At 53.7% G+C, this 22158-nt stretch overlaps 1 protein-coding gene across 1 annotated transcript in view; it reads left to right on the top strand.

The window, feature by feature from the left end:
- Nucleotides 1-20182, top strand: part of LYPLA1 (lysophospholipase 1) — a 375654-nt gene extending 355472 nt beyond the window's left edge. The window contains exons 8-9 of the mRNA XM_086965753.1: nucleotides 15898-16074; nucleotides 19813-20182. Coding sequence (XP_086821879.1) covers nucleotides 15898-16074; nucleotides 19813-19866 — 231 coding nt within the window. The 3' untranslated portion in view covers nucleotides 19867-20182. The remainder of the gene's footprint in view (nucleotides 1-15897; nucleotides 16075-19812) is intronic.
- Nucleotides 20183-22158: the final 1976 nt, after the last annotated feature.

The raw sequence follows: 22158 nt of genomic DNA on the forward strand, positions 1-22158 counted from the left end.
AGTGGGTATTCTCGTATTGAAGTTACTTCCACTAATCATCCAATAAACTTGGTCCGATGCCCATGGATGATATGTGGTCCTCACGGGGAGGTGGAAGGGTGTTTGTGATCAACGTGTGTTCAGTTTATGTCCTGCCACACATCCACAACTCACTATTATTTGACTTACGTACCCTGTTACTCTAAGTGCTGGAGGGTAAATTGCTGTGGGGAGGGTGACTTCAACTTGGTGTGGTGTGAGGAGCAAGACAGCTGGCCTCTGAGACATGCGGGTTCCTCCCATTTCCCAATACCGGATTTTCTTAGTCTTCGGATAAACTGATCTTTGGCACGCTTACAATCCTTGCAACTCTTCACTTTTCACTCTGGGCTCATGGCAGCCTCCCTTGAATTGCTCACCTCTTCACCCTCATGCACCAACTCCATCATTATTCAGATGCCCACCACCTGGCCTGGGGCATTGCGGATTACTCACCGAGTTAGGCGGTGTTTGTTCTGCACACAGGTCCCGAAGGGCATAGAATTTTCCACAGTCTGGGGTACTTCAAAGTGCCATGTATTAAAGAGGGCATTATGTAGGCAACGGAACACTATTTCACTTAAAATAAGGCCTCTGTTGACTCACCACAGATCCTATGGGAGGTGTACAAGACAGTCATTAATGGGCAGTAGCCCACAAAAGAGACAAACAAGCTAAACTTGAGACCCTGGAAAAAGAGTTGCAGGAGTTAGAGAGGGACATTCCGACACGAGACTACTGACAACCTACACGCCTTGCGACTAAAGCAAAAGGAATATAAAGATGAGGCCACTGGCGCTCCACACACATCACCGCCTCTATGAGGTGGGCAACAAGGCAAACAAACTCTCGCCTGGTTAGACAAGTGGGAACAGACAGGCCGCTGGGTATTAGAGGTGCAGACAGGCCCTGGAACACTAGTGAGAGACAAACAAGGGGTAGCTGACGCCTTTGCTGCATGCTACACCCAAATATACTCCCCAACGGCTACTGCCACAGTGGAAGAGTCCAGGGAACTCCTCGCTGACATTCGCCTCCCAACCCTTGAGCAGTCTGACAGGGCTCTCCTTGTGGAAGAGCTAACTGAAATAAATCGAGCAATACACAATCTTAATTCGGGTAAGTCCCTTGGCCCAAATGGAGTGCTGATCGAGCTCCTTAAGCCAATGGCTTCAAGACTGGCCCCTTACTTGTTGCGTATGTTAAAGTAGTGTCTGCAACTCAGATTGGTGCCCAGGGACCCACGACTGGCTGCCATCGTGGTCATCCCTAAAGAGGGAAAGCCGCCTGATGATTACTTCATTTGTGAAGAATACCAATATCCAAGTGATAAGGCTAAAAAGACTACTTCTTCTACTCTAACTTAATGACAAGATCCCTTATAATGTTTTACTGAACTACTGTAATATTGTCCACATCTGTACTTAAAAATGAACTTTTGAAACTTCAGATAATACAGAACCAAGTGGCGTGACTCTATTTAAACACAATGAATGTGGGCTCATTACATCTGAACGAATTTTCACTGAATTAAATGCAGAGTGGTTTACTGTTTTCATAGCCCTCCGAGGAGACGCGCCCCACTGTAAATTTACTCTTCTTTATGTATTAAATATTATCTGAAAGAGACACGTTAGTGATAGATTCCTTACCTTAGAATATCCCCAGGCGTCAGACTGGATCCGGAAAATTTTGCGTAGCAGTACCCTTGCGCGTCGGTAGGCGTCGTCTGCGGCTCCGCGTCCGTCGTCGGCGTCGTGGGCGCCGTGATGACGTCGTCGGAGTATATAGACGCCGCCTCCGCGTGCTGACGTCAGTTCTTCTTTTTTCCGCGCCAGCCAGCGCAGATCTGGAAAAAGCAGTTCCCTGGTCATTTTTTGACTAACTTTTTGGATCTTTTTGATCTCTTTCGAAGTCTTCACGACTCCGACGGTGCCGTTAGGGATGCCCGGCTTCAAGCACTGCGGCGGTTGCGAGCGACTCATGTCGGTTACGGACCCGCACCGACTGTGCCTGACGTGTTTGGGCGTCGACCATGACGACGAGGCCTGCTCCGACTGTCGGGCCCTCTCGAGGAAGGCCAGGCGGGAGCGGTCCCGCAGGCGACTCGAGATCCGCCAGTCGGCCCCGCGCCGAGTGAGGTCCCGGTCCCGGTCCCACGGGAGGTCGAGGGACAGGTCACGGGGGCGGAGCCGTCACAGCTCCGGGAGTCGGCGCCACTCCTCCGGGTCCAAGTCGTCAGGTAAGAAGCATAAGAAGTCGAAGAGACGTCATCGCTCTTCCGACTCCCCCCGACGCTCGCGCGATGCGGCCGGGGGTTCGGGTGACACCGCCCACGCGGCTCCTCAGGAGTCGCGGGCGCCGCGTTCGGCTCCATACCCCCCGGTCCCTGGGCTGAACGCGACGCCGGGGGAGATAGAGCGTTTCCTCATGGCCATGAGGTCCCTTTCTTCCCCGACGGGTTCCACGGCGCCTTCGGGCCCAGTGAACCCGTCTGGGGGCCCTAGTGGGTCGGGTTCAACCCCGACGCCGTCGGGTGCTTCGGCCTCGACGCCGCCGACGTCTCCGACGCCGGCGCCACAGGGCTCTGCGATCCCGACGCCGCCGCTGCCCTCGGGCTCGGCGCCGCAGGGTTCGACGGTCCCGGCGTCGTCGGTGCCTTCGGGTCCGACGCCGCAGGGCGCCGTTCGGCCTTCGTCGGGCGATGGAGCGTCCCCGGTGGACCTTACGACCCCCCCGGGGTCGGTCCGTGTGGTGTCCCCGCCGGCGTCGGTCCCGGCCGACGCCGTCCCCAATTCCTCTTCTGTATGGGTTCCGGCGTCGGGACGGGGCCTGTCGGCGCCGATCTCGACGCCGGTCGGGGATTTCCATCCCTGTGACCCATCCTCATTCACTTACGACCCTGAGTCTCAGGAGATGGGGGAAGTGGAGGATTGGGAGGGGTCTGAGGACCCTCTGGCAAGGGAATGTCAGTCTAACATGGACTGGACAGGAGACCTTGGGGAGGCCAGTGGCCTGGACACCTCTCCAGACACTGGATTCGTCTCTCCTCCTTCCGTGGCTTCGGAGGAGGGCGCTACATATAGTGTGGTGTTGATGAGGGCTGCTCAGGCCTTGGACCTCGAGCTCCCCGTCGCGGCCGTGAGGACTAATCTCCTCACTGAGGTCCTTAAGCCGCAGTCAAGCTCCATGGAGCCAATGCTGCCGTTTAATGAGGCCTTGTCGGACGTTCTGTTGGGCACTTGGTCCAGGCCCGCTACAGGTTCGCCTGTAGATAGGAACGTGGCCAGACGCCACCGCCCGGCTCCGGGCGACCCATGTTTCCTGTCCACCCACCCCACCCCCGAGAGTCTGGTCATCCAGGCCTCTAACTCCCAGACCGCCTTCCCGTCAGCACCCCCTGATCGGGAATCCAAGAGGTACGAGGCCTTTGGCAAAAAAGTCTTCTCGTCCCTTAGTTGTGGACTGCGGTCTTCCAACACCGCATGCCTCTTGGGCCGTTACACCCATTCTATGTGGGACACGGTGGCGGAAGTGCTGCCAGAGTGCCCGTTGGAGGTACGGGCCAAACTCGGCCGAGCCCTTGTGGAGGGTCGGGACGCAGCGAAGTATTCGATTAGGTGCGGACTGGACACCACTGACTCGCTGGGCAGAGCGATGGCTACGACGGTGGCGATTCGACGCCACGCCTGGCTTAGGTCCGCCAACTTCTCGGCTGATGTCCAGAATACTCTCATGGACATGCCGTTCGATGGCCGTCGCCTCTTTGGCGACAAGGCAGACCACGCGCTCGAGCGCTTTAAGGACTCCAGGGCTACGGCCAAGTCCTTGGGCCTCTCGGCCCCGCGCCAGCAAGTGGCTGCTTTTCGCTCCTTTCGTGGCCACGGAAGGGGCGTCCCCACACGTGCCGCCGGCCACTCGCCGCAAACTGTCGTCCAGCGCGGCGGCGGCCGTGGAAACCGCCGTGGAGGCGGTAGGGGAGGCAAGCGGAGCCAGTCCACACCTGCCCCCGCAGCATCCGCCTCTAAACCCTCCTAGTCCGTGCTTTCCGGCCCAGGTGACGCCAGTGGGAGGCAGGGTTCGCCATCACCACTCTCACTGGCGCACAGTCACTTCGGACAGGTGGGTGCTGCAGATCGTCCGAAGGGGCTACTCCCTCCCCTTCGAGTCGACCCCTCCAGCCATGCCACCGCAACACCACCGCGTGTCGGGGGATCACTTGCGGCTCCTGCGGGAGGAAGTTTCGGCCCTCTTGGCCAAGGGGGCCATCGAGCGCGTTCCTGGGCCAGAAGTAGGACGTGGTTGCTACTCCCACTACTTTCTGGTACCCAAGAAGGGCAAAGGGGGCCTACGCCCTATCTTGGACCTGAGGAACGTCAACGGCTTCCTCCGGAAGGAGCGGTTCAAAATGCTGACACTGGCTCAGGTCTTGGCTGCCCTAGACCCAGGAGACTGGATGGTAGCGTTGGACTTGCAGGATGCGTATTTCCACATCCCCGTCCTGCCGGCCCACCGGCGTTACCTGCGGTTCACGGTAGGCCTCGAGCACTTTCAGTTTACCGTGCTCCCCTTCGGCCTTACCAGCGCCCCACGGGTGTTCACGAAGGTGATGGCGGTGGTCGCAGCTCACCTGCGCAGGTTAGGGGTTTCAGTCTTCCCCTACCTAGACGACTGGTTGTTGAAGGCGGGCTCGCCCCAGGCAGTCGTCCACCACCTCCAGACTACGGCGGATCTCCTGCACAGGCTGGGATTTTCCATCAATGTGCCGAAGTCACACCTGTGCCCCTCTCAGAAGCTCCTTTTCATCGGAGCGGTTCTCGACTCGGCGCAGTTTCGGGTTTACCCGCCCGAACAGCGAGTCCGGGATATACAGGCCCTGATCCCGGTCTTCGGGCCGTTGTCCCGGGTTTCGGTCAGGTTGACGCTGAGGCTTCTGGGACTGATGGCCTCCTGCATCCTTCTGGTGCATCACGCACGGTGGCGGATGCGGGCTCTGCAGTGGGACCTGAAGTTTCAGTGGGCCCAGCACCGGGGCAACCTTTCCGACCACGTCCTGATCTCGGAGGGCACTGCGAGACAGCTGCAGTGGTGGCTCACGGACCGCGATTGGGTCAACGGCAGATCCCTCTCCCTTCCCCAACCGGAGCACGTAGTTGTGACGGACGCGTCCCTCCAGGGCTGGGGTGGCCACTTGGGAGAGGCGGAGATCAGAGGACTCTGGTCTCCGGCGGAGTCCCGGCTCCATATCAATCTGTTGGAGCTGCGGGCGATTCGTCTGGCACTGAAAGCATTCCTCCCGTCTGTCCGAGGGAGTGCAGTGCAGGTGTTCACGGACAACACCACCGCCATGTGGTACTGCAACAAACAGGGCGGTGTGGGGTCGTGGACCCTCTGCCAGGAGGCTCTGCGCCTCTGGCAATGGCTGGAACATCAGGGCGTGACTCTGGTGGTTCAACACCTGGCAGGTTCTCTGAACGCCAGGGCGGACGAACTCAGCCGTCGGTGCTCGATGGATCACGAATGGCGTCTGCACTCGGACGTGGCGCAAGGCCTCTTTCTGCGTTGGGGAGAGCCTTGGTTAGATCTATTCGCCACCGAAGAGAACGCGCAATGTCATCAGTTCTGCGCGTTGGAATTTCCAAGGCGGCACTCGCTCGGAGACGCTTTTCGTCGCGAGTGGAGCTGCGGTCTGTTGTACGCCTTTCCGCCTATACCTCTTCTGCCCAGAGTGCTGAAGAAGATCAAGCGCGACCGGGCACAAGTCATCCTTGTGGCTCCGGACTGGGCACGAAGGTACTGGTATCCCGAGCTACTCAGTATGTCAGTCGATCCCCCGGTTCGTCTGCCTCTTCAGGAGGACCTTCTGTCGCAGCAGCAGGGGACGGTCCTCCACCCGAACCTGTCCAGTCTCCACCTCCATGCATGGAGATTGAGCGGCGGCAGTTGAGGCCATTTGACTTGCCTCCTGCAGTTTGCAACATCATTCTGGCAGCCAGGCGTCCCTCCACAAAAACGGTATACGCCTGCAGGTGGAACAGATTTGTGGCATGGTGCACAGCAAAGGCTGTGGATCCTCTCAATGCCCCTCTCTCTGAGATTCTTCTCTTCCTTCTTTCTCTCGCCCAGCAGGGCTCTGCTCTGGGCACTGTCAAGGGCTATCTTTCGGCTCTTTCGGCCTTTCTGAGGCTGCCTGACCAACCCTCTTTGTTCAAGTCCCCTATCGTAAATCGATTCCTGAAGGGCATCACTCATACTTTTCCTCCTGTTCCCTTCGTGATGCCTCAGTGGGACTTGAACCTGGTTCTGACATTTCTGATGTGCGCTCCCTTTGAGCCACTTCACAACTGTCCACTTCGCCTTCTTTCTTTAAAGACTGCCTTCCTGGTAGCCATCACCTCTGCCAGGAGAGTGAGTGAGCTCCAGGCTCTCTCTTGTAAGCCTCCTTTCCTTTCAGTCCATCCGGACAAGGTTGTTTTGAGGACTAGGCCCTCCTTCTTGCCTAAGGTGGTCACGGCCTTCCACATGGGGCAGTCCATCACATTGCCCACCTTCTTTCCGCCTCCGCACCCCTCGAGAGAGGAGGAGAGGCTCCACCGTCTGGACCCAAAACGTGCGCTCTCATTCTATCTGGATCGCACACGCCAGTTCCGGGTGGATGATCAACTCTTTGTTGGGTACGCGGGCGCTAAGAAAGGGAAAGCGGTGCACAAGAGGACCATTTCTAGATGGATTATCATGTGCATCCAGGCGTGTTACTCCTTGGCAAAGAAGGAACCACCTGTTGGGCTGCGGGCTCATTCCACTCGAGCCACGGCCACTACAACTGCCTTGGGCCGAGGTGTGCCCCTGCAGGACATTTGCCAGGCTGCTACGTGGGCTTCGTTGCACACGTTTGCGAGGCACTACTGCCTGGACAGTCAAGTCCGGAGAGATGGCTACTTCGGCCGTTCCGTTCTCCAGGACTTTCTGGTGTGAATATTGGTTCGCAGACCCACCACCACGGGGATGGTATTGCTGGGGTATCTATTCTAAGGTAAGGAATCTATCACTAACGTGTCTCTTTCAGATGCACAAGTTACTACTTGTGTAACGATATATCTGTAAGAGACATTAGTTAGTGATAGATTCCTTACCGACCCACCCATCCTCCCCGTTCTGCGAACCGATATCTAGGGTTAAGGTCATCCCCTTTCAGGGCCCTAGTTTCTTGGCACCAGTGTCGGTTTTTGTCATGGCTCTGCGCTTCTGGCGCGGAAAAGCTGTGGCTAAGAACTGACGTCAGCACGCGGAGGCGGCGTCTATATACTCCGACGACGTCATCACGGCGCCCACGACGCCGACGACGGACGCGGAGCCGCAGACGACGCCTACCGACGCGCAAGGGTACTGCTACGCAAAATTTTCCGGATCCAGTCTGACGCCTGGGGATATTCTAAGGTAAGGAATCTATCACTAACTAATGTCTCTTACAGATATATCGTTACACAAGTAGTAACTTGTGCTTATTGAGCATATGCAAAAAACAAATGCACCTCAGGTACTTCTGCAAGGGCCGCCACTGTTCTAGGGAGGCCGGGGTCGGTGACCCCGCGGGTACCCACCATAGGGCCAGCGGGGACAGTATTTCATTAACACAGCAAGCCGCCTACAACCCATTGGGCCGGCCGCGTCTTAAGAGGTGCTATACGGTGCAAGCTGGTCAGTGCAAGTGCATTGTGAAAAAACACGAGGAACAAAGAACTGTAAACAACCCCACCACCCACCCCACCCCAGCCCACCCTTCTCCTTGTCCATGTCCGGGATCCAGCTCTAGGTCGCGAGTCACTCTCAACAGTCAGCGGACGCCACTCGTGTGGGGTCCGTGCGCTTGCGGGTATGTGTTCTGGGATCCGGGAGAGGTGTTTCGGCTAAGCGTAGCAGACGCAGGTAGCGCGGGCAGCTCACCTCCCGAAACTCCCCGGTGAGCAAGGCGAGGAATGGGCGCCAGAGTTCCGCAAAGTCCGCCCCCCTCCCTGACGCTGCCAGCGATAGTTTCTCCATCCCCAGGATCGCCCATAGTCTATGAAGCCACCCCAGTTGTTGCGGAGCTTGGGTCGCCCTCCAGTGTGCCACAATGTTTTGGACCGCAGCCCCAAGCGCAAGTGCAATCAGGCGCCCGCGCCAGGATTTCAGAGGATACATGAGTGCGTTTGGGAGGCCTAGCAGGATGTACGCTGGGAAGCGCGGCAGTTGTGTGTCTAGGTGCGCATCTATAAGATCCAGGATAGGGTCCCAGTAGGGGCGCAGCGCCTTACAGCTCCACAGCAGGTGTTCCAGCGTCCCCAGTTCCCCACATCCCCTCCAGCATCTGTCACTGATCCGAGCATCCCAGTGGTGTAGTCTCTCAGGGGTGTGGTACCAGTATGTTGCTACCTTCGTTAAAGTCTCGGTAAGGCCGGTGTGGTGCGCCGAGTGTCTGGCTCTATGATACACCCCCTCCCATTCCTTCCTAGTGAGCTGCCTCCCCAGGTCCCTCTCCCACCGGACTTGGCCTGCATTGTAGGTGTGTGCTTGCGCGAGGAGCAGCTGCTGATAGAGGTCCGATATCAACTTCTTATCCGAGGTGCGCGTCAGCAGCCATCGTTCGTAAGGTGTGAGGGGCCGTTGGGCTCCGGGTTGGACCGAGGGGTGGAGCACCCAGTGGCGCACCTGTAGGTACTGCAAGCGTTCCGATTCGGCCACACCGTAGTCTGCTTTGACCTGCCGGAACGGCAGAATGCCCTTGGTGTCGAACATGTGTCCCGCCGCGCGGCAGGGTGTCGTCCGCCACGTCGTGAACGCGCTGGTGTCCAAGCCTGGCGTGAAGTCTGGGTTCGCAAAGATGGGGGTCATGGGCGAGGGGAAGGTGGTCAGCCCCTTGGCCACAGCTACCCTATCCCACACTCGCAGGGCGGTGCTGGTGATTTCAGAGGCGTACAGGTTAGGGGGACGGTGTCGGCGCGGAAGGAAGGGCACGCCTTGGAGCGTGCGGCCGGCCACTGCCTGGTCCAGGAAGAGCCAGTGCTTACCGGACTCCAGCTGGAACCACTCCACAAAGGTGCGTAGCTGTGTTGCCTGGAAGTACAGCGTAAGGTCCGGCACGCCGACGCCCCCGTTCGCGGGGGGTAGGGTGGCGAGAGTATGCTTGAATCTGGGTCGTCGGCCGTTCCAGATAAACCGTGACAATTCCGACTGAGTCTGTTGGAGCCAACCCGCCGGGGGGTTCAGAGGAAGCGTCTGGAACAGGTACAGAATCTGCGGTAGCAGTGTCATTTTGACCGCGGCAATTCTGCCCAACCACGATAGCGTAAGCGGCTTCCAACGCCGGAGTTGCTCCCGGAGTTTGCGGGTGAGGGCCTCATAGTTGGCTCGCGCGGTGCCACGGACAGTAGGAGCTAGGCGAACGCCCAGATAAGGGACGGTAGCGTCCGACCATTGGAATTGGAATTCCGATTTAATCTCGTCCACCACCTCCGGGCTCAGGGAGATGTTCAAGGCCTCAGATTTGGCTTCGTTGATTTTGAAGCCCGAGGCCAGGGCGAAGGTGTGTAGCTCCACAAAGAGAGCGCGCAGGGACCGCATCGGGTCAGTGAGGGACAGCAGGACGTCATCGGCGTATAGGCTGATTGTGTGCGTGTCGGCCCCAAATTTAATACCGGAGATGAGAGCATGTTGCCGCACCCTCTGAGCCATCGGCTCCATGTACAATGCGAACAAGAGCGGTGACAGCGGGCAGCCCTGGCGCGTGCCTCTGCCAATGTCGAACCTCGGGGAGGTGTGACCGTTCACGCGCACCGCGGCGTTGGGCCGGCGGTAGCAGTTGAAGATGCAGTGGCGAAGTTTCTCCCCAAAGCCGAAGTGGCGGAGGACCTGGTCAAGGTACGGCCAGTGCACTCTGTCGAAGGCTTTCTCCGCATCGATGGTGAGCAGCATGCAGCCGGGTTTAGTGCGTGATCCGGCCTCAATGAGGTGTAGCACCCGCTTAGTGTTGTCGCTGGTCTGCCGTTGGGGGATAAAGCCCGCTTGGTCGGGGTCTATCAGTTGTTGCATATAGGGGGCGATGCGGCTCGCGAGTATGCCAGTGTAAAGTTTCAGGTCTATGTTCAGTAGCGATATGGGTCTGTAGGAGCCGCAGAGTGCCGGGTCGCGACCCGGTTTGGGAATGACAGAGATAGACGCCTCCAGCAGATCCGGATGTATGGCACCAGGCGTGTCGAATGTGTTGAATAGGTCACGCAAGAGGGGGGCAAGTCGCTGGCAAAAGGTCTTGTAGAACGCCGCGGTATAGCCGTCGGGTCCCGGGGATTTCCCGACTTTTAGGCGGGCAATGGCCGAAATGACCTCTTCCAGGCCTATGGGCCGCTCCAGGAAGTCCGCCTGGGCTTGGGTGAGGGCGGGGAGGTCCGCGCCTCGCAGATAGGCTGGGCTGGTGTCAGGGTCCAGGTGATCCGCGTCGTAGAGCGCCGCATAGTAATCCCCAAACGCCGTCGCAATCGCCGCGTTCTCCGTGACCAGGTCGCCACTGGGCAACCGGAGAGAGTTCACCTGCTGCCTCTGAGTCTGCGCACGAAGTCTACTCGCCAGCAGTTTCCCGCAACGGTCGCCACCGGTATAGTAAACGTGTTTGAGGCGCATCGCGGCGTATTCCGCCACATCTTGATCCAAGGCCGCCAGCATTTTCCGCTCGGCGCACAGTTGACGCCATGCCCTGGACGCCCCCGTGCGCTGGTGCATCTGTTCTAATTCCGCCACGCGCTGGGAGAGCTCGGCACGTTTCAGTTCCCTCTCCTTGTTGTTGGCCGTGGCAATGGAAATGATTTCCCCGCGCAAGACCGCCTTAAGGGCCGCCCACTGGGTCGCCTTGGAGGTATCGTCGTTTGCGTTGTGCTCCAGAAAGCGGTCGATCGCCAATGTGAGCCTGGTCTGGGTGTCAGGCAGCTGTAAGAGACCGTCCCGCAGTCTCCAGTGCCGTTGAGGTGCCGGCATGGCACCCACCCGAAGCGTCGCCACCACTGGGCAGTGGTCTGAGAGCGAGGCCGGCAGTATCTCCACGCTCTCCACATGTAGCGCTAGCTGCGAAGAGCCCAGGAAATAGTCTAGCCGCGCATACGTCTTATGAGCGGCCGAGTAGTACGTGTAGGCGGTGACCTGGGGGTGCGTGTGCCGCCAGAGGTCGATGAGGCCCAGGTCCGCCAGGTGCGCGTGACCCGCCGCTGTGAGCGCCCCTACTTGACCCGATCTCTGTCCCGAGCGATCCACCGTGTTATGAAAGACTAGGTTGAGGTCCCCCCCTAGCAGCAAGTGGGTGTGTGTGGTGGCTGTGATCGTCTCCAGGGCTGTGTGCAGGAACTTTTCTTGGCCCTCATTCGGACCATAGACTGAGCCCACAAGCAGGGTGTGACCCGCGAGTTGGAAGCTGTAGAGTAGGAGCCGCCCTCTAACTTCGGCTTCTTTCTGGAGGACTTTCCCCTCAAAGGATTTAGCCACTAGGATCGCCACCCCCGCAGACTTCTTCGGGGAAGAGGAAAAGAACTGCCACGGGAACGCGCGGGATTTGAGTCTATGCTGGTCGCTGCGCACTAGGTGTGTTTCCTGGAGGAGGCAGATGTCCGCCTTGGAGCGCTCGAGATAGGATAAGATCGCCCTGCGTTTGTTCGGGCTGTTGAGGCCCCGCACATTAAGCGTAAGCACTATGAGGTGTCGTGACATATCTGGGATCGTACGAGGGAAGCCAAGCCTGCCCGGTGGCCGTGAGTGTGGGTCCACGGGTCGTGGAAGTCGCTGCGCTAGGGGCTGCGGTAGGGCAACCCTCGGCGACCGAACGTTCTGGACAAGGAGAACCCCCCCGCCCCTCCCCCTTCACTCCCCAGGACCCCCCCAACTCAAGCTGTCCCCCCTGGTCCCCGCTCAACCGGAGCAATCGGAGCAACCCCCCCACCCGGAACCCCCCCTCACGTAGTGCAAACAGTTCCCATCCAACTCCCGGTACCCCCCCCCCTACCCCGTCCATCTCCCCAACTGGTAAAGAAACATAGTCCAAGATTGTCCCAGGTCCAGACTCATGGCCACTGGACCCGTGGTAAGGTAAGTCCGTAGAGTGGGGGCCGTGGCGGCGTCGCGAGCAGGTCGGCCTGCTCGAAGCACTCCGCCACAGACGAAAAGACAAAGTCACCATCAGGGAAGACCCAGGAGCGCTCTGCACGCGCCCCCGCCGCCGGACTAGGTTAGCCCGGACCCATCATGGCTTGTGGAACCGGTGTGTCGCTCTCCCAGCGTTCAGTTGTTGTTCGACGGCGCCAGGCCTTGCGCCACCGTCTCCACCGCGGCCCTCTGGCCCTCTTCTATCTCGGTCGCCGCGGGGCGTTTCGGTCTGCGTCTGCGTCGTTGCTGCTGCCAGCGGCCCGGGCCGGACTCAGCAGGAGCCTTGTCTCCCGGTGACTCATCGTCGACCACCGGTTCCTCCAGGCCCAGCACGCGGCAAGCGTCCCTGAGGGTGCGTGGCTGGTGAAGGATATTGCCGAGCCGAAAGACTAAGCGGAAGGGGTGCCCCCAGCTGTAGGAAATGTTGCGCTGCCTCAGTTCCGCTGTCACTGGCCGAAAAATGCGCCGTTTCTCGAGGGTGAGTGCAGCCAGATCCTGGTAGAGCGCTGGTGCATGGTCGCCGAAGATAATCCTGTCCATGCGGCGTGCCTTGTTCAGGATCTCCTCTTTCGTCCTGAAGTCCTGCACGCACACCAAGATGTCTGGGGGGTGCGTTGCATCGGCTCTCGGCGGGCCCGTTCGGTGGGCTCTATCCAGTCGCAGGGGGGCATCCGCCTGTCGGCCCAAGATGTGGTTGAAGAGGCCCTGCGTGAACCGAAAGAGGTCTTCCGTGTCCGGGGCCATTTTCACTCCTCGGATCCTGATATTATGCCGCCGGGAGCGGTTCTCCAAATCTTCAGCATGAGTCTGGAGATCCACCTGCTGGTCGTGAATGCGGGCCAACTCCTGCCGTAGGGCCTCTATTTCGGCGTCCCGGGTGTCGCTCTTCGATTCCAGGTCTGCAACTCTCTCCCCTATGGCGTCGGTGTCGCGGCGGACCTCCTTGATCTCATCCTGGAGCTCCTTCTTTAGGGCGTGGATGTCTTCCCTCAGCCCCGTGAACAGGGACTCCAGAAAGGACCGCGTGACTGGAGCCTCGGGGTCTGCCCCCCCTGGGGGTGGTAGGTCCACCGTCTGCTTGTCCGTGTCTCCTCGGGGGTTTGACCCCCCGGGGCCAGTCCGCTTCCCCACGGTGGGGGGGGTGAAGAGATCCTTGATAGTGCGATCTTTCCTGGGCCTTCCGCCGGACATGTCGTCCCCGAGACCCCAGCTGCGTCCGCCGGTGACACCTTCCGCTGGCCGCAGACCGGTCTTCAATCTTGGTGGGCACCGCTCCGACCCCGGGACGACCAGTGCCGCGTGAGTGGCTCCCCCGCGATCCCCTCAATCTTCCACCACTCCGGGGGAGCAGTGTGACGCGGCCTCTCTACAAGCCCGTGGCCGGGTCAGGGGGGCCGTGGGACGCTCCACAAGGCTATAGCCAGGTATAGGGGCCGCGTGACAGGAGCAGGAGCACCGGCTGTGGAGGGCAGGACGGAGAGCGCTGGACGGGCCGGGTGGGAGGCCACCCAAGATGGCGCCCGCGGCACACCACGATGTACTGTTCTGGGGGCGAGAGCCCAGAGTGGTCGTTGAGGCCTCTTCGCGGCGAGGGGGGTCCGCTCACCTCCGTGGGGGTTGTGGCCGGGGGGGGCTTGGCTGCTCGTGTGGGCGTCTTCAGTGCCCGGTCAGGATGAGGGCCCTCGCGCTGTCCCACCACGTGCGTAGCTCTTATGGCGCCTCTCCGCACCCCCCGCACCGACCTGTCACCACCTCCTCCGCCGAAGGCCCAGGTGCGCAGATGCAGCTAGGGACCGGGTAGTACCGCAGGCAGGGATGGGTGACTGCTGTGGACCTTGCCAACCGACCCCGTGTCGGCTGAGTGTGCTTTCCGGTGTCTCGGCCTGCCGACGCGTCTCGCTGCCAGCGGACAGGACCGTGGGGGTGTCTGCCGGTCCCTGCCGACTCCCGGTGAGCCCACGTGGGGGGGGGTCCGCCGGGCTGGGGGGTGGGGGCCTCCCTCGCCGCCTCTCCTCACCTCCGTGTCACGGGTCGTCCACCCGACCCAGGCCGAGTCCGCCACCAGGCGCCACCAGTCAGGCTGCAGTAGGTCCGCGTGGCGAGCCCGCAGAAGCCCCCGTCAGATGGTCGCGGGGGCCTCGCGCTTGGTCGCGCGGGCCGGGCTCACCGACGCAGCGGCCGGGCACAGACGTCCGTGACTCGGCCTGCAGGCTCCGCCCCTCGCGGCCTCGCTGTCGTTCCGCGCTCAGGCCGTCCGTGCCGCCAGATCACCGGGCCGGGCCCAGCCGGGGTTCTACCTCGGGAATCGCCCACACAGCTGTCCAGCAGTCCCCCGCAGCAATGCCGGCCTCAGCCCGCCGGGGAAGTGCTCGGGTCCGGGCTTTTGCTGAGAGAAGCGCTATGGATAACGGCCGGCGGCGGGAGCTCCGACAAAGCACGTCTGCTCACGCCGCCATCTTGGCCACGCCCCCCAATTTACTCTTCTTTAAAAACAAAATAAATTTACTCTTCTTTAAAAACCAAGCTGTAGCCTCAATTCAAGTGTTAGTAGCACTACCAAATACAGAGAATTATTTGGGAAATCATAGTTAAGGGAATTGTTCTTTGGAATTCCTTGAATTCATTCCTTAAAGCAAATGTCAATTTACCTGCCCTCAAAAAGACTAAATCGACAAAACTATTTAAAGAGGCCTACGGGCTATAAAGAGTCTCTTCTCAACAGTACCACGTTGCCCCTTTTTGTGGAGTAAGGCTGCTAGCCTTGCGCCTCCTCATCAAGCGTTCCACCTGTGTCTTTCTCAAACGTCACGACCTGATCTCGCTTTGATACATTAAACCTCATGATTTAGTGTCCCACCTCTTTCCCATATGCACTGCAAAGCGACTGTGGGGACATGTAGACCTATTAAAAATCAAATAAACACCCTATTGAACAGACTGATCACCAGTGAACATACACAGTGGTACCAAGCCACCGCGACTTCTGTCAATGAGAAATAGCAGAACCATGCGCTAAAGATGCAAAGAATTTGAAAGGGCTGCAAACCCATACAAATGGTAGGAAAGTGTTAAACAAATGTTAAAGAACATGACATGGTAATGCCTCACTTTGAGACCTAATTCGAGGATTTTTAGGACTGCAGTTAGCCTGCGTTTGTGACCAGCGGCACATGTTTGTCCGTAGCACTTAGGGTTTTTTTTTCTGTTGTAAGGTTTGCAAGTTTGCCTCCTGATTCACCTTGCCATTTGCACATTTATGGTCAAGATAGATGTTGGAAATAAATGCATTTGCAAGGGCAGAATTTTAGTGCTCAATCAGTTCTGCCAATGTGGTGAGACCTGTAATGGGAGTTTGTGGGCATTCCATAGAAGCACTGCTGACAGGTTGATGAACGTACCCAAATGTTGGGCCAGTTGCTATTCTTATGTCCCTCTTGGATAGTTTTCCACCCTTGAAACATTTGAAAATGTATTTCTGTCAATGGAAAGAGCAAGTATATCTCCAGTGTGTGAATGGGGAGTGAACAACCCCATATTTTCTATCAATGTAAAATGTTTTTCTGCACAGGGAATAATATTTTCTCCAGGGAGAACCCGAGCCCCCTCCCCCAAATAGATTCCTTTATGCCATATTTTCCACCTCGTGAAATCTGCTACTGTGCACAGTGCTCACATTTCATTGTATTGCTTAAGTTTAGTATTTTTCCTTATCTTTTGCAGGCTTCGGTAAATAGTGTAAACAAGGACATTCCGGTGCTGCAGTGCCATGGAGATTGCGACCCGTTGGTTCCTCTTATGTTTGGTACCCTTACTGTTGAGAAATTAAAAACTATAATAAATCCAGCAAATATACAGTTCAAGACATATAGTGGTTTGTCGCATAGTTCATGCAATCAGGTATGTATTCACTAAAAACGCTAAAATGCTAACTATCATTTTAATATGTCTAAAAACTGTTTGCCTTTGCCCACTCCACTCTGAATGATAATTTGTGAAGTTGAGATCATATGCGTAGATTATTTTAAACAATTATTGGTTCAGGAATTAATTGAGCGTTGCTAAAAGGTTACCGAAACAGCCAGTGTTAGAACGTGTACATCCACCACTTTAATTGATTCGTTAATTTCCAGCTAATTAAAGCAAACTGAAACCACAATATGGAATGCCACCAGTGCCCAGTGTAAGAAATTAGTGAATTCGTATAGAACTGTCAGCTGCTTATCACAAATCTAGGCATAACCCGAAATCTGTATCTGTGGATATAAGTAATCCATGGCATTCCTCTCCACTCAAAGGAGCACTCGAAAACGGCACTCTGAGCCCTGCTAAAAAAATAGAAAGGAAAAAGAATGCAAACAGGAAAAATAAGATTATGCCAGACTTCCAAACAGTATCGTAATTGGAGTCTTCTCATATCCCAGATTATTTTTCCTATAATTCGCCAGTCTTATTTGTCACAGGCATTGGTTTTGGAAATATGCACTTTGTATGTGGAGCACTCTGGAAAGGCCAATGCTTGGCGAATGGTGCATTACACCATATAAAATACACCTTTTTCTTAGGTATGTTTTCCAGATGTTTTTTTTCGCTACAATGAAAAATGTTATCCCGGTTGACTAGTCTTTTTCCCTAGAGCTGATAAAACTTGGGGGTGGTCCCTTCCCTTGCACACAGAAGCAGCAAGATGTTGATGGTGTACATTTTCGATTGTTCATAGAGTAGGAATCTACCTGTACAAAGTAGCTTGTATTCCTTTCATCTCCCCCAGTCATGAATAAATGAGAAATTACCTATCAGACACCAGGTGGAAGGTATGACATGTGAAAGCGCACTTATCCGCCAGCCATGGGTAAACTCTTCTGCCACTCAGCTGTCCAGCATGCTGTAAAAATGTTTCCATGTTTTCTGATAGACTGGGACAGGGTCGAAATGGGACAGAAAATAGGCCCGGGAACCAAAATGAAAGTGGCCCACATTCTGCAAATTGGGGCAGTTTTGAACTTATAAAGACAAGCTGTACAGCTGTGCTTTGCAAGGTATGGGAGGCTCCATGCATTTGTGCTTGCTGCCAGGGGCGTAGCTTGGGAGGGAGGGGGGTGTTGGGGTGTTACGCCCCCCGTGTAAATGTATTTTGTAGTAAATAGTTGGGCACAGGTGCTTTTAATCGGGTATGGTGAGGTGTCTGCTGGATTCTCTTGGGGTTTTATATGCACACAGACTAAAACACACACACACAACCTATCTCCTCTCTGTTTTGACGTTCTTAAAGAATGTTGGTTATTTTCCAAAATATTTTGTTTTAAAAACAGCAACAAACCTCACTGCTCTCCCTTTCCACTGGCCCTTAAAGCTCCCCTGGTGTCCTGCTTCGCAGATAATGTATGTCAACAAGATATGCCTGCATGATTTTGTAAATTTGAAGATCCCCCCCTTCCCATCCCCACCCAATCTTACTGACCGATCTAAGGGGCCGATTACGATGGCAGTCGCGGATTTCCCGCCATCAGCCTTAAAATTCCCACCGCCAAATTAGGATGACGGTGGAAAGGGGAAAGGTATTTCCGTCCGCCATGGTCCCACAAGGTGGGCCTTTTCTGCCCGCCTTGTGGGACCAGGTACAATGGGGCAATGGAGGTGTTGCCGTGCAGGCACCCCCGTGGCTATTAGGATGCCCGTCTTTTGCGGCGGAGTTTCCGCCGCAGAAAGACAGGCAGAAAATGCCTTCAGTTGCGGGCCCCTGGGGGCGTGTGGAGCTGGATGTGGGGGGTACCGATGGTACCCCCCTACATTTGCATGTACAAGGTGGCAGGCACCGCACGGTGCCTGCCACGTTGTACATGCAAATGTGAAACATGTATTTTTACATTGTGGCGGGTGCTGCCACCCGCCACAATGTAAACATACAGGATGCGCCTGCCAGTGTGGCGGGCGCATCCTAATTCGTTCTGCAGGACCGCTGCACCATTAAAGTCCGCCCGCCATCGTAATAGGCCCCTTAGTCCCTGCTTGCTGCAGACATTCTTTGTGATAACATCAAGGAAATGAACTGTGAACTCCGACCCACTAGACCATAAAACGTGCCCATAAACACACTAGCCTCTCAGACCAGCCCTTCTGGCACGGATTCAAGGCCTGGGCGTTGAACTCCGCTCCGTTTGCGGTGTTTGAGCAATTTTCTGCGCTTTACGGAGTGCAGAAAACACTGCTCCGTGTAGTGCAGTGGAGTTATTTTCTCCGCTCGCGATTGCCAACGGTAAGTTGGCGAGCGCCAGCTGGCGCTCATGTAGAATTTCCACTCGAGCAGCAGGAAGAACAGCGCGAACGGCAGTTCGCACTGCACTGCGCCACTTGCATAACTCTGCAGAGCTTTTTGTCACTTTTGGGAGTTCCGCGTAGGAAACTCCGTGAACTATGCTCATGCCTGCTGGATTCCCCCATAGAACTGGACTGTGATCCTGACTTGATGAGAGCAGTTACGACTGTGAGTGTGTGAGTGCCTGGCATAGCACGCAGGCCTCTTTTCCAATGCTTTGCTTCCTTTATAAGTATCATTGCATAGCAAACATTTAGTCTGACAGCCACTGATTCAATGTAACACAGGACTGCGTGAAGCTTGAATGTGTTTCTCGAAGAACTTGTCTTAAATATTAACCTTTACGAGACCTTGCTCTGCTGCAAGTGACGAAGCTTGTGATTTATTCCTGAAAATCTATTGTAATTTTCTCATAGTGAGGATCTTACTTAAGAAGTAATAATTAATTGTCTTCTTCCTGGACAGGCTTTATTGGTGGATTTCTTTCCTCCCGCCTCTTGAGTTGTACATTAGTTTGTTTAGTGGAAAACATTTGAAAAACATAAAATTAACGTTGTGGAAAACATTTCAAAAACATTAAACTAACTACTTCGTTATCAGCTCTATCTTTAATACTGTTGTACTGAAAGCATGTCCCTCACTGGTTGAACAGAGATCCGTATTTGGTACCTCAGGTTATGCTTTTGTAACCTGCTTCCTCATTGGTTGCAGGTTGCAAATGTAGTCGCAGGCTGTCGAGGTTGCACTATTGGAGTCACGAAGTGGGTAGCGTGGCTAATTTCAGTAAAAGAGTAGAGTGGGGAGGGAGATTGAGACTGGCATGGACCCATGTCCATGGTGCTCCACTACATCTGAAGGAAAATGTAGTGGAAACCAGTGCTCATTTGCTTAAACCAGCAAGTGGCATTTCTTTTCCAGTCGAGCTTTACAAAATTGAAAAAACAAATTTGAGTGTCTGTTATAGATTTCATTGTGATTAATTTTCTACAAACACTGTTCCTTGTTAAAGCTAAATAGTGAACTATTTACAGTTGGAAGAGGATACAGACCCACGTGTTGTGTTCTAGAAACATGTATTAAAAAAATCCTATTAGCTAAAAAAAAGTTACCTTTAAGATCAAAATCATCATTGAATCAAAAGAATGTTTGTGTGGTGAGTGCTACTGTCTTTCTAAAGCATTATTCCGAGTACTCGGTTACTGTTAGATGTTACTACTTGCCTCTTAATGGGGTACTTTCAATACTTTAACCCAGAATTCAATTGAATGGATAAATACTAGTTTTGACTTGTTTTCTAATAAAACATTTTTATTACTTAATAGGAAATGGCAGACGTCAAGCAGTTTATTGAAAAACTACTACCTCCTATCAGTTGAGATCACTCAGGAACCCTTCGGTACAAGTACACCAGCATTGACGACTGGAGTTGACAGATCTTTTCCAATTTCTACTGCTGAAACATTCTTTTCGAACTTTTGTTACATCTGTGTCACTGATTAATATCAGTAAAAAAAGGACTCAATTTTGCACTCGTGAAGGAAGTGATCTTTTCAAGTTTTTAATCAAATAATGTTCTAATATTGACTGCTGATTTGCATTCAATGATGCATACCTTCAGTGAAAACAGGAATTTTGATTTTTGATAGTATTTTATATGTGAATATAGTTAATTAAATTTATCCTTAGACTGAATAGAGGTTGGCACGTGTTTTTTGAAAAGTTCTACCCTGGTATTTATTATTATAATGTTTTCTCCATTTTTAAGTTTTGTACTGGAGTCCTATTCCGTATTTCTTGCTCAAAAGCTGGAGAATAGGTGGATCAATGAATGATGTGTTTGTAAAGATTCCTTTAGAGGTATTATTTGGTCACAAGTGAAAACAACTATGTCAGTTATAGTGTTTTATACGTTATGCACTGATACCCTGGTTTGTTATATCCAGCCAGCCAACCCAAGGGTGAATGAATGCAGCTGGGAAGTTTGGCCGGCAAGAGAGGACCCATTTGTTATAATTTGGAGGTCAAAGTCGTAAGAAACAGTCCACTTTACATAAGTTGAAGCAACATGTTTCTAATGCGTTGTGACCAGTATTAAAGGATTCTGATAGAGTCACGTAGGTGAGCTACAGCTGTGGCAGAAGTCACGAGTTCAGTTCCTAGATCAGACATCTACAGACCGTAATAAAAAGCTGATCTCTTGCTAGCTTTACAACTCGATTTCTGTACAAATTACATGGACCACATCAATGCTGCTGTAGGTTTTAGTTTTAAGTTTCTTCAAAGGGCAATGTGGCATGATGCTAGCCTCCCAAGATAGGCAATTTAGCCATTTTTTTCAGGTAAGGAATTGGCATATTAACCATTAAATAGTTACTGCATCTAACGAGCAAACATTGACACCAAACTATACAGGAATGTGAAACGCATACTGCGTTAATGGGCGTTTCTCATTTTCCAATCAAAGTGTGGAAAGTGTGGACCTCATTCAGATCTTCAAGCAGAGTGATCGGCTTCTGCACACATATACTTTATAATAAATTATGAAAGCTTACATTTTAATTAGCAAATAATTTTCCCTTTATGTATTTGCATTGGTAGCAGTCCTTATGGAAAAAGGTGAGCTTGCTAGATGTTCTCCTATTGGGAGTAGAGATACTCGTAAGTAAAGTAGATATATATTTTGAGGTTTTAAAGGTAATCTTAAATTGTATTACTTCGGTCTTTATATAATCCTTCTGCAAAACTGGAGATGTAGCTCAATGAGGTGAGTTAAGCAAAATAATGCTACCTCTGCCAACAGTAAGGATTGATTGAAACCCAACATCCTGTCCAGAAAGATCAAATCTAGGAAAAGACAAAATAGTGACATTGGGTGCAGAAGACCACCAACATGAGTTAAGGGATGCCACAAGGAGGTCCATATCTGGAAAGGAAATATTGTGTATTACTGCAAGAATACTACCTCACTCGAAGCTTTAGAGAGTTTACTGTAAGTTTATCATAAAGATTATTATTGTTCTGTCTGTATCCTGTCCTTAATATAGCATGCTGCCTGAAACAGTGGACCCAGGAGTAAAAGTAAATCGAATACATATTGGATCTTGGAACAAACTGTTAAGATGCTATTGAAAAAATATAACTTGGGGTTTATAAACCTATAAGAAATGTGTGGTCGTAATGCACAGCATTGCTTCAAAAATAATGTTTTATTGCAGAGGAGAAACAGAGGTTCCACGATTTTGTGGTAGAACACTCTTAAAAACAACTGTGGCCAGCCAAAACTTTTCAATAGGGAATTTTGAGTTTGACTTTTAAGAAGGCTTTCAGGATTTTCTTCCTAGCTGGGAGATTATTGCACACACAAAGTTTGCACATTTGTTAATTACGTCATTCCACAATATATTGGATATAATTTACACATGCCATTGGCAGCCTACTGATTTATTATGCAGCAAGCTACTGGCTAAAATAATTTGCAAAGGCAATTCCAGGGGTGTAACGCAGGCCTTGCAGCCCTTGCCCCAATCTTTCATGGGCCCCTTTAGCTCATCATGGTCCCATTTCTTCTGAAGTTCAATGAATATCTGTGAGTTCTGGGAGAATCAGGGGTCCCCATCACATTCTGCTAGGGGTCCATTATTTTGTGTCATGCCACTGGCCAGCTTAAA

The sequence above is a fragment of the Lissotriton vulgaris genome, chromosome 4_1, assembly GCF_964263255.1.
Source record: "Lissotriton vulgaris chromosome 4_1, aLisVul1.2, whole genome shotgun sequence".
In the NCBI taxonomy this organism is placed as follows: Eukaryota; Metazoa; Chordata; class Amphibia; order Caudata; family Salamandridae; genus Lissotriton; species Lissotriton vulgaris.